This window comes from Notamacropus eugenii, chromosome 4 (genome assembly GCF_028372415.1).
Source record: "Notamacropus eugenii isolate mMacEug1 chromosome 4, mMacEug1.pri_v2, whole genome shotgun sequence".
Taxonomy (NCBI): Eukaryota; Metazoa; Chordata; class Mammalia; order Diprotodontia; family Macropodidae; genus Notamacropus; species Notamacropus eugenii.
The window spans coordinates 365280405-365297939 of NC_092875.1; the positions used below are offsets into that span (position 1 = coordinate 365280405).

Sequence of the window (17535 nt, forward strand, 5' to 3'; positions counted from 1 at the left end):
TTTCAGCACAAGAAATTAAGTAACTGTGAGCTTCAAAACTAATTATCAGAAGAGAAAATATTTTAAAATTGTGAAGTGTCACATCAATAATGTGTTCTTAAATATTCTGATTCTACATGCTTAAAATAACTTATGTTGTGTATAATAACAAGGAAAAAAATACATTATGAAAAATCAAAATGGAATGTACCTTTTCATGAAATTTAACAGATTTTATGTTGTCAAATACATTCAGCAAATGAGCCTGTATGGTGTGAGAATCTGAGGCTTGGCCAAGAATCTCCAAAAGGGCAGGATCAGAGACAAAAAAGAACCGAGGAAAAGAAAGTCGTTTTTTCTCCAAATATCTGAGTGGTAGAGGAGGAAAACAAATACAAATTCATTTAAACACATTTTAAATTTGGTTGGCTGAGAACCTACTTGTTCAGGGGTATGCAATGGATTTGAATGGTTGTTTGTAAAGTTTATAACTTTCAAAAAATCTTTCCCTTTGCATATTACTTCTCAGTGTTGATTTTGTTGCCAGTGCTAGCAATTCAAACTTTCCATATTCTGATTGTAAATTATTACTTTTGGGAGGGGGGACATTTAATAATCATATCTGTTCTACATAATACATAGGTAGAAGGTCAATATAATGGTTTAACCATGTATAATCTTGCTTCTAGTTTTTGTACAAGCCATCTCTATTGTGTTTAATTTCTTATTCTGTAGACATCCAGGCACTCTTTCTACTGTCAGCAGAAAAATGATGGCAGGCAGAGTAGTTAGATGAAAAGAGCTATTACTACGTTTGAATCAATGGAACTTTCTCTTCCTTCAAGGTTCACTGTAGGTGCTGCCCCCTCTGTGAAGCTTTTCTTTATATCTGTGACTTAGAGTATTCTTCCCCTCTTCAAATTTTCCCAGCACAATCCAGTGGTATCTCCTTTTCTTCCTGTTATGTTTTACTTTATTTTATACTGAGTACATTTTATTTTCTCTGTAGTAAAATTTAAACCCATTTAGGGCAAAGATTCTGTGGTTTTCATTTCTGTATCCCCAGTGCTTAGCAGGCAGTTATACACATAGTGGCCACTTAATGCATGTTTATAGAATTCAATTGCTAAACTAGTAACTGACTGAATGTATGCTTTGAAAGAGAGACAGAAATCAAAAAAGAGTTACTGAGAAGAGAGAACAAGTTACCATGAGCAGAAACACAAAAGTAAGGGGTTGAGGCAGATTTGGGAAGACGATGAGCTCAGTTTTAGACAGGCTGAATTTGAAGTGCTGGAGGGCTGTACAATAGGAAGTGGGTAATAAGAAATGGGAAAGAGGATTGGAATTCTGAAGAAAGATCCCTATTGGCAAGTCATCGGCAAAGTGCTCATAAATTATGAGCAGAGGAAATTTCTAAGGAAAAGAATGTCAAGAGAAATGAGCGTATAAAGCAGAATCTTTGGAAATAACCAATGTACAATGGATGAGGAGTCATGCCAAAGAGTCCCCAAAAAGAATAGTTGTAAAAATGGGAATGAAAGTATACAGTATATTGTCATGGAATTAAAAAAACAAATGTGAAAGAAATGAGTATATGGTGCCTGGCAAACAGTAGGACCTTAATAAATGCTTGTTCCTTCCCCTACACTCCTTCTTACACTTTATTCCCTTCTACATACTCTATGATCCAGCTACTTGACTATTTTGCTGCTCTTTGCACACAACCTTCCATTTCCTGACTCCCTGCCTTTGTATGGACTGCCTCCCATGTCTGAAATTGTTCTCCTTCCTCACCTCTGCCTTTTAGATTGCTTGACTTCCTTTAAGATTCAGTTCGAATCTCAGCTTCTGGAAGAGGACTTTCTGCTGGTGGCTTCCTGCTAAGATTATCTTCTGCTTACAATAAATATATTTTATACATACATAGTCATTTGCATGTTGTCTCTCCCCATAAAATATGCGCTCCTTGATAGCAGGGTCCATATTTTTGCCTTTCTTTGAATCCATAGAATTTAATACAGTTTGTGGCACACAGCAAGTGTGAAACACAACAACAACAACAACAGCAAACCCAACACAAAAATACTGTTGACTAATTTTACTAAGCTAGTCTTCTTACATTTTTCTTACCTGTCATCAAACTCTGAAAGACTCATTTATAGTCATTGTTTCTACTTCTTTAGAGCCCACTCATTCCTCAACCCCTTATCGTCTGGCCTCTATCTCAGATAGCGAACTGGCTAGAGTATTTGACCTAGCCAGAAAGACCTGAGTTCAAATACTGTCTCCGACATTCACTAAGTGTGTGATCTTTGCCTCAATTTCCTCATCTGTAAAATGAGGATTATAACGTCACTTACCTCACAGAACTATTGTGAGGATCAAATAATGTCACATTTGTAAAGTGCTTCACACAGTGTCTGGCACTTAGTAGGTCCAGTATCAATGTTTATTTCCTTCCTTTCCCTTCCCTACTCTACTAAAATAAATCACATCCAAATAACTAATGACTTCCTTCCTTATTGAGAAGTTCAATGGATTATTTTCTACACTCTATCCCTCTTTGGAATTTGACGCAGAAGATACCATATACTCATTTCTTTCACATTTGTTTTTTATTTCCAAGACAATACAAGTCTTCCCCCTACTAAGCTTCCCACAAACTAGCTCCATTAAACAAATCACAAGTAGGCTTCCCTTAAACAAGATCACAAACAAGCCCTTCCACTTCCCTTAGCCAGCAGCCTGCATTCTTCCTAGTTCTGACTATTCTGTGACCAACTTCCTCTCAGCTCTGCTCTAGCTGTGCCTCTTCCTGTTCCACCCATTCAGCAAACTGCTCCCACCACAGGCTCCATGTGACTCAGACTTCCATGGGACCCAGGAAGGTCACATGAGTCTATTAATGAATATGTAAGATCTTCCCCATTTAAATTACCATTACAACTTGCTGTCTGTGGCTTCCACAAAACTCTCAGAAAATTCCCATTTAATTTCTTATGCTGACCCATGATATAATGAAACCACAATGGGGAATGTCACAGTATGGAAGGGATAACTGTAGCATCTTTAAAACCTTAAAAAGAGAGAATATCCAGGTTCAAGATGGACATCATTTGAACTATCTTTCAACTCTGAGATTCTGGGAAGTTACAAAAAAGTAGCTTTTGGCTCAACACAAAGAAAATTTTCTAGAAATCGGATCTAAAAATGCCCCAGACTACTGTAAGAAGTAGCAAGTTCCCTGTCATTGGAATTCTTCAAACAGAAGATTGCTGATCACTTGTCATGATTAAAAAAGAAGAAATTCACTTTTCAGCTGGAAACAGAGCATGATGCCTTTTGAGTTTCCATTTATTCCTAAGATTCTATGATCCTACAGTCTATCATGAAATATTTATTGAGTTCCTACTCTCTGTGAGGAATCTTGCTGCTGTATGTTGAAAGTGTGATGTGGGATGTGGGATCTCAGCATATGACAAGATACAAAAGTTGGACAGTTTCCTAGATCTTTCAATCATCATCCTCACTGTGGGGCTATGATTTTCTCTGAGGTAAATTCTCACAACATCAGGCATATCTACTGGTATAAAAACACAACTGGAAAATACATGTTCACAAATTGGGAGTTTTCTCTGGCCCTATTTGCATCTAAGAATATAAATCATTAATAAATTGCCACATAAAATTTCTTAATTGTTGACTATTGTGAAGTAATTATGGGTGCCTTAAAAGGCTAATGAAAAAATTAAATATTCAAAGATATATTTAGATTTTAATTGTTTTAACACTTTTTTAAGACTCAGACTCCTGACTTCATCAGTATTGAGAAAACCCAGTGAGGAATCATTCTCCCCTAATGCAGTCTCAACTTTTCTGCAACTTCTAATCTTTGAGAATTGCCTGGGGCACTTAGAGGTTGAGCAACTCAGCCTGGATCACATAGATAGCATGTGTCAAAGGAAAGGTTTGAACCCAAGTCTTCCTGACTCTGAGTTCAGTTCTCTGTCCACTATACCACCCTAGGTCTCAGAACACAAGTATTATACAGAATTTCTAAACAAAAAATTATTTAATCTTCTGCATAATTTTATTTTGATTAATCATGATAAAAGGCCAGGAGCAATTTGACTGCTCTTCTAATTAAACTGGCATATTTATACTTATATTAAGCATTAATTTACATGTAATCCTTAAAGCATAGCTAGATAACACTCAGTCTTATTCGGGTACACTACGTTCAGCTGTATATCATAAAATATTTTGTGTCTTCTGAGAGTGTTTTTCAAAGAGGCATCTAAAACACATGTGAACTGAATTCAAATGACTGCTTAAGGTCCCTTGTGCCTCTAAGACCTACATTTTTATGATTCTATGAAAGAAATATCAAGAGGATCAGAATTTACAGTCATCTGAAGAGAGTTTAGGGTTTCAAACAATTTGTTCCATTTCCCCTTCAGGGAAGCTACCTTCTCACAAATTCTTACACCTCTGAAAGGACTGAAGAAAGGCAGCTTTCTGTAGATGATCAAATTCATCAATAAATTATTCAACAAATATTATTTAACACCTATTAAACACCAGAGTCTGCACTATATAATTTGGCGTTCATTGTGTGATGTTAGAGTTTTTGTTTCTTTTTTCGCTGTTTGTTGACTTGTACCTGGGCTTCATCAGTGTGAGGAATTCCTCAAATGGAAACTCCCTAAACTGAGGCAAACATCACTCTATCTGTAACTTACAGTCTTCAAGACTTTCTGATAGCCCTGGAAAGCCAAGTGACTTGTCTGTGGTCACAGAGCCAGTAGACTTACTTCTGAGGCAGGACTTGAACACAGGTCTTTCTAAATACAACCACTATTATTAATCAAATCACTACCATTTCCCTAATTACATAAGAATTACCCAGATATTGGCATGCTATATAAATCCTATAACTAAAAAACTTCAAGCCAGACTTAACAACTGAGTCTACAATCAATATGTATAGAAATCATCTATTATTTAAGGCCTTAGAACCTTCCAGTTCTCAAATCATCTGAGTCCTATAAAGGTTAACTGTGCTATAAGTCTTACCCAGTAAGTGATTTCTGACAGATTTCCAGTTGATCTAATAAATGTGGCAATAGCTGCCCCATGGTTTCATCTCCAACACAACAATGTACTACGTGTGGCATATCACGTGCCCGTGTCATGATCTTCACCCAGGATTTATCTATATTAGAAAAACACTTGGCTTCCTGTTGATATAAAAAAAAAAAGAAAATGAATTTATACAGCTGTGGAAAGTGATTTCTATAGCATCTTATACATCTTGTCAGAGTTAGTGTTTCTAACCATTTTTGTTTGTTTAGATAGTACACCCAACTTCATGGATCTCTTTGTCTGTAAAATAAGAGAGTGGGAAGGGTCCCTTCCTGCCATAAACTTATTTCCCTAGGATCCTCAGTATATTGGATAAGAAGCACATCACTCCCTTCCTGACAGTAGAGCAGTGATCTCTTCTTTATTACTCCAAGGAAATTTCCACCTATTTTTCCTCACCATGTTATCATCTTCTACATTTATCTCATTCTCACACTCCCTTGAAGTGTCATATAAGGGTGAGAATACTCAATGGCAAGTCAGAAAATCAGAATTTAAGCCTTGGCTCTATTACCCAAGTAGTAGCTAAGTACTGTAGTGGATAAAATGTTGAAAATGGAGTCAGAAAGATATGTTTTAATAATGACTTAGTATCTGTGTAACCATGAATAAATTACATAAACCTTATTTAGCCTAAGATTCATCTTTAAAATTGATATAATTATAGTTTCTACTTCGCAGGGTTACTGGGAGATTCAAATGAGATTATATATATGAGCATTTTGCCAATCTAAACTGTTATATAAGTTTTAACTGTCACTAATTAGCTTGTGACCTTCAGTTAGATAAATCATCTAGCCCTTCTGAACCTGTTTCTTTATTTGGAAAACAAAGATTATATATTTTCACTATAATAATAATAATAGCTACCATTTATATGATGACTTAAGTTTTTCAAATTATATCATATATGTATATATGTCAGATAAACAAATAATGTACATGTTAATATAAACATATATGTATAAAAATTTCATTTGATATTTACTTAACAGCCTTATAAGGTAGGTACCATTCTCTTCTTTTCATAGATGAGGAAAATGCTGCCAAGAGAAGCCAAGCAACTTGCCCAGGGTCATGTAGCTAATATATCTAAGGCAAGATACAAACTCAAATACTGCTGATGCCAAATCCAGAGCTCTAGCTCTGAGTCCTGTACCACACCTCTGAGGAGTGATTTTAAGAATCAAATGAGAAAATGTATGTAAGGTACTTTTTGAACCTTTGACTACAACAGGAATGCTAGTTATTGCTATTATCCATCACTCCACTCACCCAATTGGTGACACAAATTTTACCACACTCCTTCTTAGCCTGGAAATAATTTTTAGCCTTTTTCATAGACTGTTCTCTCTATTTCTTTTAAATCTATCTGCCAGAAATGAAACAAGAAATAGAAAATGGAACATCTAGGGAGGAAACAATGTCAAGGAAAAATGATAAGAAATAAAAAAAGATAAGAAATCTTACTCAAGGACTTAATGCTCTGAAAATTAAATAGGTCAAACAGAAAACAAAAGCTCAAAAAGAAAAGCAATAGTTAAACAAAATCAATCAATAGACTGAAAAAAAAAGAAATGTCTGTAATATAATACCAAAAACAAGAGACTTATAAAGCAGATCTATAATCTAAGCATCATCAGACCACTGGAAAATCATGACTAAAAGAAAAAAGCTACCATATTTCAAAAAATCATGAATGAACACTGTTTAGATTGCTTAAAACAAGAGGACAGGGAGAATAGAAATAATCAACTAGCTATCTCTTTAAAAAATCCCAAAATAAAAGACTCTTAGGAACATGAACACCAAAATCCATAGCTTTCATATCAAAGTAAAAACATTGTAAAAAGCCAGAAATGAAGATTTCATGTACCAAAGAGCCATTGTTAGGATTGCCAAATATTTATCATCCACCATTCTAAAATAGGGGAAAACTTGTAATGTGATATACCAAAAAGCCAAAAAGAAAAAAAAATAGAAACTTAGAAACAACAATAACCCATCTAGAAAGTATAATTCTACAAGGTGAAAATGAACCTTTAATACAATGAAGTCTATCCAGGCATTCCTGATGCAAAGGTCTGACCTGAGCAGATAGTGTAAAATGAAAATGAAGGATTGAAAAATATAGACAGGCACATACTTTTGTTCGATTGGAAGAGATTGTGTTGGGATGGATTGATTACCTAGTAACTGGGACACGAGAAACAAATGTCTTCTTTGAATCCTTGAGCATAGTAGAGAAATGGGGAATAAAAATGACAGAGACCCTGTGGGTGATTTGTTCACTTTGGATGATCTTAGAAGAAAATGGCAATGGGAGTGATAGGTGACTATATGAGGGAAGAAAAAAGGAAGGAGAAGGAAATTATTACATCACATAAGAAAGAGTATAAGATGAATAAGATGAAGGCAAAGAAGAGGAAGTAGGCATCCCATTAACTTCATTTTCATTTGAACCAAAATAATATTGAACACAATTACATAAACTCACATACAAAGACTGAATGAAAAATAGAAATAAATTTCAATAGGGAAATGGTGAAGGACAAGGAAAAGGAACAAGGGAGTATTAAAAAGAAGGCGGCATAGGTAAAAGAAAAAACATCATAAGTAAAACAAACATCAACATTAGATGAGGGAAGGAACATATAGGGGAGCCAAAAAAAAAAAAGGAATAAAGAGTAACAGATTGAGATCAAGGCAGCACAATGGAAAGAGAATAGTATCGACGCAATAGAAGCCAACTGCTTAATTTATAGACGATGGTGTTAGGCAAACACTCTCTTTTGCTATCTTCTAGTTTGGAAAGAAGGGTATGGGAGCAAAGAGAAGAGAAAGAACGAGAGAATAAAATAGGAGAAAACAGACAATTGACAATTACAACTGAGAAAATAAATACGATGAATTCAATCATAAAATAGAAAAGGAGAGCAGAATGATTTAGAAAACAGGACCCCTCAAAATAGTTTACATTAAACACACTTGAAACATAAAGATGCACACAGAATTAAAATGAGAGAATCTACTATGCTCCAGGGTCAAAAAAGCAGAACTAGCCATAATTATCTTAGATAAGTATATTAAAAATGTAGGCAACAAAAAGAGGTAAGCAGGGAATCTACATTTAGCTTAAAGACAGTATAGATAATGAATAAATGTAACTATTTAATATATCTGTGCCCAAAAGCATAGCATCTAAATATTTAATAGGAAAATTTAATCAAATTACAGGGAGAAAGAGATAGTAAAACCATAATAGAGACCTCATTACAGACCTACATAATCAGATGATGTTGGGGTGGGGTTTACAATGAGGGAAAAATTCAGGACTTGAATAGAACATTGGAAAAATTAGATAAAAAAGAAAATTTGATTGATCTCTGTTACTTACTGAATGGCAAAGAGTTTACAGATTTCTCAGTCACACATGATACCTTTAAAAAAACTGACCACGTAAAAGCATCACCAAAAATGAAGAAATGCATGTTTACTGTTCATAATTCAGTACAAATTATATTCATTAAAGTACCTTTGAAGAATTAATTACTAATTAATTGGAAAACTAACTTTGTCTTAAAGAACTGGTGTGTCAGAGAATAAATCAGAGAAACTATAGATAATTTCACAAATGACAATGAAATGACATATCAAATGTATGGATGCAGCTAAAGCAATCCTCAGAGGAGGAAAGTTTTCATCCACAAAACTCTGGGATTTTATTGTACACGTGCATAAGATCAGCCAAGAAGTCAAAAGAGGAAAATGTGAAAACCTGGAGAGGCTATGGGAAAACAGGCACACTAAGATACTATTCCTTTAGCTGTGAATTGGTTCAGTCATTCTGGAAAGGAATTTGCACTATGTTTCCAAAATTACTAAAGTCTCCGTATACTTTTGCCTGAGTGATATCACAACTAGGCCTATACCTCAAAGAGATCCAAGAAAGAAGAAGTGAATCCATATCTATGAAAATATTTATAATGGCTCTTCCTGCATTAATAATTATAATGGAAACTGAGGGGCTATCCACCTATTGGGAAATAATTAAATTACAGTAAATGAATATTACATTAATGTGAAATATTTTTGACCATAATCAATGGTGGTGAAATAGTTTCAGAGGAAATCTGAAAGACCTATCTAAAGAGTAAAGTGAGCAGAACCAGGAGAAAAATTCATACAATGACAATATTGCTAGGAAAAAAATGTTGAAAGGCATTAGAAGTCTGTTCAATGCAATGACAAATTACAGTTACAGAAGGCTGATGATAAAACATGTCACCCACTTTCTGGCAATGAGAAGAAGGACTCAAAATGTAGAATGAGACACATGGTTTTAGATGTGATAACTGAGGGAATTTATTTGCTTGCCTATGCATATTATGACGGTTTTGTTTGTTTTGCTTTTTTATTGTTCAGTTTGGGGTGCGATTGAGGGGAAAGAAAATGTTTAATTGAAAAAATACTAAAAGTATTTGAAACAATAAAAACATCACCAAAAAAACTTATTTTCAGGCCTTCTTCTAGTCTTTGAAATTATATAAGTGGATATGAAAACAAATGATCGAAGTTTTCTTCTTCCAACAGTTAAGAGAAGAAATGGAATTATATGCTTTTATGAATGCTAAAACAGCTTTGCCATTTGTAGTGGAATCCTTTCACTGATTGAATAGGCAGAGGAGTCTATAACACTACTCTCCTAATGTCTCCCATTATACAGCTCAGATATGTTTTTGGTTTAAAACACCCAGTTCTGGTTAAAACTGGCTGCTAAAACTCTCCAGCAGCTTGCTGATGCAGTATAGTTATAATTTCTTTGTCCTCATCCTGAGTAGGGCTTTCTGGTTAATTTTAAAAGCACACCCTTTTAGAGAACAGCATGTTTCCTGAGTCCATCACTGTACAGTTGCCAAAGCATTCCCTTTTTCTTAAAACTTTATATAAGACCAAGATACCAGTGGCTCTGGGCCTTTGATCAGAAAGCACAGCCCACTACTCATTTTGGCCACTACCGCCTATAATGTGCCTCCTGTATCATGGGACATTAGAGACAGGGAGGTTATTCCTGGATTTATTCTGGATTGCTATACATAACTATGCTATGCTTGGTTTCAAGAATCAATGAATCATTTTAGCCCAGTCCTTACACAACAGTCACCAAAACTCTACCCTAAATTTGCATGACAATTGTTATAAGATTTGTTTCTACCTACCATCAGAAGATTTGAGAGGAGGAACAGGCTGGATTAATCCTACCTCTTTTACATCAAGAGGGGAAATTAAATACCATACTAAGGTAAAATTATATCCAAGTTTTTAAGTTTCAACTGTATCATAAAAACACCTTGATTTCATATACAATTCAAAAGCATGTACCGAGATATAATGAGAAACTTTTTTTAAAATACAACGAAACATCTCAAAATACACTCCATGTATGTTTATCTTGATTTCAGCAATTTGAGGAGGAAAGAAAATGCTCTTGATGTGTTTCAAGTGGGAGGGGTAGTATCTTTTTTTGTACATTTTCAGCCTACAATTTTACATAATAGATGCAATTAACTGGTTTATATCCTTCATTATTCTAAAATGTTACTTCTGAAAAAATAAATTACCATCATTTCCTCAAGATAACCTCTGCATAATTCCATACTCTTCTGTGTTCTAGATGAACATTTTCTGATGGTTTGTATCAGTCATGTAACTGTTCCCCACTTTGCTATTTTCCTTCATTCCAACTTTTCCCAGTATCAACATTCTACACTTCCCTCTCTCCTCCTACCTCACAAAAAGATAAATGGAAGTCAATGGACATGAGTCTTAGCTACTTTTCTTTATAAGGTGTTTTTTAGTATTCATATTTCTGTCATGAAAAAACTAATAAACGAAACCAACAACCTTAGGCAACTGTTTGGCGATGTCTCCTCCCACAAACACAGCTTCTAAATAAATCCACAAGTTTTGCACTGTCATCCAGTTTTCAATGATGTCAGTTGTGTTGGAAAGGCATTGTACCCATTTTTGAATCTGTGCCTTAAATGGAATGTTATACCTAAAAGAAGAAATATTTCAAATCTACATATTTTTTTCTCAAATCAAAGGTTGAAAAACATCTTTCTTGCTCATGCATCTAATTTGCCTTGAGTTCATCAGCAGCATAGAATGCACTAGGACTCTTTTTCTACAAGTAATTTGACTGCCTTTTACCAGGGTAGGAAACCTTTGACCTATGAACTTAATATGGTGCTTACTTAGGTATCATTTTATATTATCAAGCTACCATAGCCATATGTGAAATGGGGAGTATAAATCACTCCTTCCCAACTTAACTTGAGATAAAACAGTAAATCTCTGGAAATCAGAAATCACATGATATGGCTGATTGGAGGAGGCAGCTTATAGTTTATAAATATGATCCCCTTGAGTCAAAGCCTACTTGGAAAGGAGCTTATTTCTACTCATCCTTCCTTCTCACAGAGAGCTTGAAAAATCAAAGTTACAGTGAACTCTTCCTGGCAGGCAGAGAATTAAGTAGAAGTATCAATCAATCTGTCTGCCTCACTCTTTTTCTCTGTCTCTTCCCCCTCTCGTTGAAACTGGGTCTTCATAACCTGATGTCATGATTCACAAGGTAATCTAATTTCATCATATTTACAGGAATGCTTGTATATCTTGTATCTTTAGGGCTGCTGTTGAAAATTATATTCACATCTTATATAAAGTTATTTCTGTGCCATTAGAGATTTCTTGAAGTCCATCTGCTTCACAGTCATTATTAAATATGACTATTTTTATTTTAAATATGACATTAATATATGAACTGTGTCCAGCAAAATTGTTTATTCTGTGGAATTCAGTCTGCTAAGAAAGCAATTGACTATTACTAAGTAGATATCTAATTGAAGAAAACACTAGCCTTTAATAATTGGGCAGAGAATATTGGCATGGAGTTTTAAAGTAAGGATTACTCAATGTTTTTGCTAGAGAAATAAAGATGGGATCTGTAACACCACAAAATAATCTCAGCCATTCAGCATATAGCCTCTGAAGGTTTAAAAATAAAGGACTAGTTGAAGAGTTGAAAGAAAGGATCAACTAATTAGCATTTCAAAAGGCAGTCATAATAGAAAGATATAAATAGGACAAATACTTTATGAATATTCTCCAAAACCCACTAGATGGCTGCATTCCTATCTACTTTCTTCCAAATGATTTGTTATCCTTTGTCCTTTTTCCTTTCCTTTCCTTTTCCCTTTCCTCCTATCCATAACTTCCTCAACTGTATCTAAATCATGTTTAAAATATTTTTCTGAACCTTTTTTCCATCATGGACCCCTCTGGGACTCAGGATGAAGCCTGCAGATACTTTCTCAGAATAGAGGTTTTTTTGAAAGATGTGTTACATTTGTTAGAGGTTCAGGAAAATAAAGATATGTTTCATGTTCAAGTTCATGGACCCCCTGAAATATAACTACAAACTTCTTGAGTTTCCATAGATCTCAAGTTAAGAATTTCTGACTTATATAATGCTATATTTATTTTTAAAATATTTATGTTTAATAGTTTTAATTTTAAAATCAGAAAAGTATAAATACTTTTGTTCCCCCTTCCCTTCAGAAAATGAAATTAGTCAATTGATTATCATTTCTTTGGCCTTCACTTGACTATTTTCTATGGATTGGTGATCATAACTTGGGGGGAAAAGGCTCACTGACATAGACCATACTTGAATAACCTAAGTTGATATGGTTTGCTTTTCCTACTCAGGTATGTTATCTCCTACTAGTCCTTTTTGAACTCCCTGTTTTTTGCAGCCAAAATAGCAATTCCTTAAACCTTAAGCAGACCAAATTCTATATTTTGAGAAGAAACAATTTGTTTGAGGAGTGCTGCTTTGCATAGCTGTCAAACACTTAGATGTTTCAAATAAAAAGGAAAGAATTGTTTTTCCTTTGGTATCAGTCAAATTAGGAACTCAGAATTCATAAGTTGTTAAACTACTAAAGAAGAATAAAAGCCATCTGAAGTTATCAAGAGACTTGCTGTAAGCAACTCAACTTGGAAAATGACATGAAGTCAGAGAAGATAGACTCACATGCTTACTTAACCACTTGCCATGTATGTGACCAAATTACCTAGATTCCTTGGGCTTCACTTTCCTCATCTGTGAAATGATGAGGGCAATCACTAAAATAGATTATGACCCCAAAATTCTATAGTTTTAGATATATAGTCTGTATAATTCAACATGTTTGCTATGCTACTAAAAAATCAAAGTAATTTATTTTTACTAAGAGCATTTCATATATCTGAATGAATTAGATTTTCTTCTTCTCAATTCATTTTTTCATGAATGAGTAAATGGAATGATAATATTTTCCATTTTCAGGACCACTGGTAGAAACATTCTCCATATTGGAGGATGATGCTAAAATTCCTGCCCACTCTGGAATCAAGACAGTAGATCAATTCAGGGCAACACAAGGTTTTTATGTAAAACTGGAGCATTAAGGAGAACATGTGATAGAAGGGAAAAATGACTGGCTTGGGAGTCAGAAAGTTCAAATACTGTCTCAGAATTTTGTGTTGTGGGATCTCATCTCTCCAGGCCAAAGTTTCCTCAACTGTAAAATAAAAGGAAAAAATGCCCTCGAAGGTGCCTTTCAATTCTAAATCTAGGTCTTGCAATTCAAGGTGCTAATTGTGTGCTATGTTCTTTTGTGGTATGGGGACTTTCAGAGAATCTAGCTACTGAAGGATAATGATATAAAAATGGCACAAACTGAAGTGTCATTTGAAAGTACATTTGCATATGGATGTTAGCATTAAAATAAATGTTTGAAATATTCGATAAGATACTTGACATCTGAGAGGGGTTTAAAAAGGTTTCTCACTTCCCTTAAATCATTTCTTCTTCAATTTTTCACCTCTCATGAAATGAAAATGGTTTTGTTACCTGTTACTCATTAAGGAACCCAGCAGCATCAAGCTGTCTTCCATGCTGGCTATAATTTCTGCTGTGCTATCTCCTCTTAAGAGAAGTTCACCACGGTTTTTAAAACTGGCAAATGTAAAGGTTTTGTTGTCCCACTCAGTAATTACTTGTTTCAGTTTTTGTTCAATGTCCCGCTCCTTCACTGCACAGATACAAATGTCCTGTCGAAATAGAAAATGCTCATTTAAAAAAAATCCAAACTTTCAATAAATCACAAATTTTCCATTCAAAAAATCATGGAAAGAAGGTGACTTTCTCTAAGTTAAAACACATTGTGGCAGGTATCTACCAAGCTGGAAAGGTGTTGAGATAGAGCCTGGTCATGGACAACTTGTCTCTCATCCAAGGATCAGCCTATCTAAATTTGAGAGGAAAACTGACAGAAGGGGAGGTGGGAGAGAAAGGGAACGGCAGCTTCAAATGGATTAGTAATTTTACTTTAATTAAGCAATGAGAAGGACTTGTAAATAGAGAGAAGTGATTATCCAAGAAAGAATCCTATAGACAGGGCTGCAACTTGTCCAAACAAAGTAACAGATATATAATCACCAGACCAGGGAGTACCAACATCTGGATTCACAAAGCCAGGGGCCCCTTAGCAATGGTTTCCCAGAGTCTTGTCTGGCAAATTACAAAGAAACATTCTTCCCATGAGTGAGCCTCAAAGCAAAATCTCACCTCAGAACATACCAACGTGAATATATATATATATATATATATATATATATATACACACACACACACATATATACATATGTACATATGTACATATATATAAAAGAGCTTTCAACTAATAGATTCAGAGCCAGAAAGCATCATAACCCATGTGACTCAGTGTTTAATTGGTACAGTACCAAAAGGTGTGAAAGTGTATGTGACTCAGCACAGAATGTATCACAGCTGTGAACTGGGCTGGAGTTCAAAGCAACAAAAGATCTGAAATTGAAGTACCTGTGTACCTTTAGACCTGGGAACACAACCCACATTCCAAGGGGAAAAGGGGACACGTAGTCACAAGGGCCTATTAATGGACAGGGAAGAACTTGTACCCTACAGGGGGTTAGAGATGATGGTTGAAATTTAGAAGACATGAAATGGAGATGAGTGAAAATAAATATCATCATCAGATTAGATGGTGATGAATCTTTCAACAATAGTTACTCTTGCAGGTGACTGCACTTCAGGTCTTAATCATCTTTCTCCTAGAAGATTACAATAGATTAATTGCTTTTCCTGCCATAATTCTCTCCCTTCTCCAATCTGTCCTTCTCCATATAAGTGTTGCCACTTATAGTCTGAACATATCACCCAGCCCCTCAAAGAGTGATAATGGTTTATTATTGCCTCTAGAATAAAACTACTGTTTCTTATTAAAGCCATTTACAAAGTAGATCCAAACTTTTGAGACTGATTATACATTACTCCCATTCATGCACTTTACAATCCAACCAAACTTAACTTCTTGCTATTACATAGAATTCCATCATCTATCTCAGTGATTTTGCATAGTCTGTCTGGAATATGATCCTTCACCTCTGCCTCTTAGGATCCCTAGTTTCCTTTTAAAACTTAGCTCAAGCAATATCACCTATATGAAGCCTTTCCTAATTTCCCTCTTCCCCACAACTGCAAGTGTTGCTTCTCAAGTTACCTTGAATATATTATCTATATATAATATAGATTTATATAATATATGTTTCTATATATACATATTTTTCTGGTGGATGTAAACTCCTTGAGGACAGGTACCATGTTTTTCCTTTTTATCCCTCATACCTAGCACAGTATCTGACACACAGGAAATATTGAATAATTGATTGGTTGGTCCTCTATTATGTTATATAGAGTTTGTGATGTTCATGGATGATGTCTTTACATGGAATCCCTAAATTATTTTTTAAAAATAATCACCTATTTATTCTGGCAATAGTGTTTTTTGTTTTTCACATACAGATGTCAGGAAACACTTAAGTCTTCCAAATCCTACATGTGACAAATTAACTTTGTATATTTGCTTGATTTGTGGAATTTCCATTTATAAAACACTACATCAAACTCCTGTAATCTAGAATAATTTTGGCTGGGCTTTGAAGTAATTTTGGGATCCTGGGAGTCAAAGATAAGGAAGGAATACATCCCAGAGACGTGGGACAGTTTATGTAAATGCAAGGAAACAGGAAATAGAAAACTGTGTGTGATAAAGAGCAAATAGGTCTGGACCAAACAGTGTGTGAAAGGAATTAATGTATAAGTATGAAAAGGCAGTCTGGATACAAATTGTGAAGGGCTTTAAGTAACTAGAAGAGAAGTTTTTATTAGATTCTATTGACAAGAGGGAGACTATTACAGGTTTCTGAAGAGTGAAGTAATCAGACACACAGTAACAACTTTGTGATCTGTGGGAAGGATAGATTAGATGGGAGAGACTTGAATAAAAATCAGTCAGAAGATCAACATAACATTACAGGCAAGAGATGATAAAGACCTAAACTGGGGAGCAGAGGAGAAAGTAGACAGGTGAGAGAGATACTGTAAGGCAGAGTCAACAATATTTGGCAACTAATACTATACGGGGGTGGGGGAAGTAGAGTTAAAAAAAGAAGATAATTCCAAACAAATCTAGTAGTCCCTCTAGTAAACCATACTGCTATAACGGTATGTGGAAGGTGGTAAGTTTCTGGTTGAATTAATTCAGATTAATGCTTAGAAAGTACCACCAGAAACAAAGATTAAATTGAGAAAGCAAACGCAAGCTTATTTGCCCAATAAAACTATTCTCTTTTTCATTTCCTTAGCAACATTTCCCAAAGCAATATTTTATATTTGAGAAATGTGCAAAGGCATTCCTTTTTCCCACCCAACCTCACACTGCTTCTTGCCAAAAATACCTCTATTTCTTCTTTGTATTTCAGAAGAGGTGCATCCATGATATTCCTCAATTTAAAGGTCTCATTCTCCACATCAAAATTACAGCCAGTGAGTGCTGCAATCCTTTTCCAGTGTCGTTCCATCATGGCTTTATTTGACATGTGTTCCAAAAGTGGACAACATTCATTGAAATCATCAATGGTCTTCTTTAGGTCCAGAAAAGCTTGCCAATCCTTCAAAGCACGTGGAAGTTTACGACATCTATAAAAGAAAACCAACAGGGAAGACTAAACAGGTCTGACCTATTTTTTATTTCCATCTCATTTTTTTTATATCTAGCAAAGAAAACCACACTAAGTCCATATTTTCAATTATCTAGAGGTATGCCTTGAATGACATTGCCCTAATCATGGCCATTTCACAATAATTACCTTAATACAAAAGACCCAATATCCAAGAAAACCAATTAGAAGATCATTTGGTCAGTTATCCATTTTGAATATTGTTCCTATGGAATTAACTGTCCTAATCACTTTATT

At 34.8% G+C, this 17535-nt stretch overlaps 1 protein-coding gene across 4 annotated transcripts in view; it reads right to left on the bottom strand.

Annotated features, from left to right (window-relative positions):
* Positions 1-17535, bottom strand: part of DNAH5 (dynein axonemal heavy chain 5) — a 420121-nt gene that overhangs the window by 172116 nt on the left and 230470 nt on the right. For all 4 annotated transcript variants that reach the window (XR_011966270.1, XM_072605437.1, XM_072605436.1 and 1 more), the window contains exons 28-32: positions 17017-17257; positions 14090-14289; positions 11032-11185; positions 5059-5222; positions 191-347 (exon numbers count right to left, since the gene is read on the bottom strand). Coding sequence is in view for 3 of the 4 variants with exons in the window: in XM_072605437.1 (XP_072461538.1) it covers positions 191-347; positions 5059-5222; positions 11032-11185; positions 14090-14289; positions 17017-17257 (916 nt within the window). In the remaining variant the exon portion in view is untranslated. The remainder of the gene's footprint in view (positions 1-190; positions 348-5058; positions 5223-11031; positions 11186-14089; positions 14290-17016; positions 17258-17535) is intronic.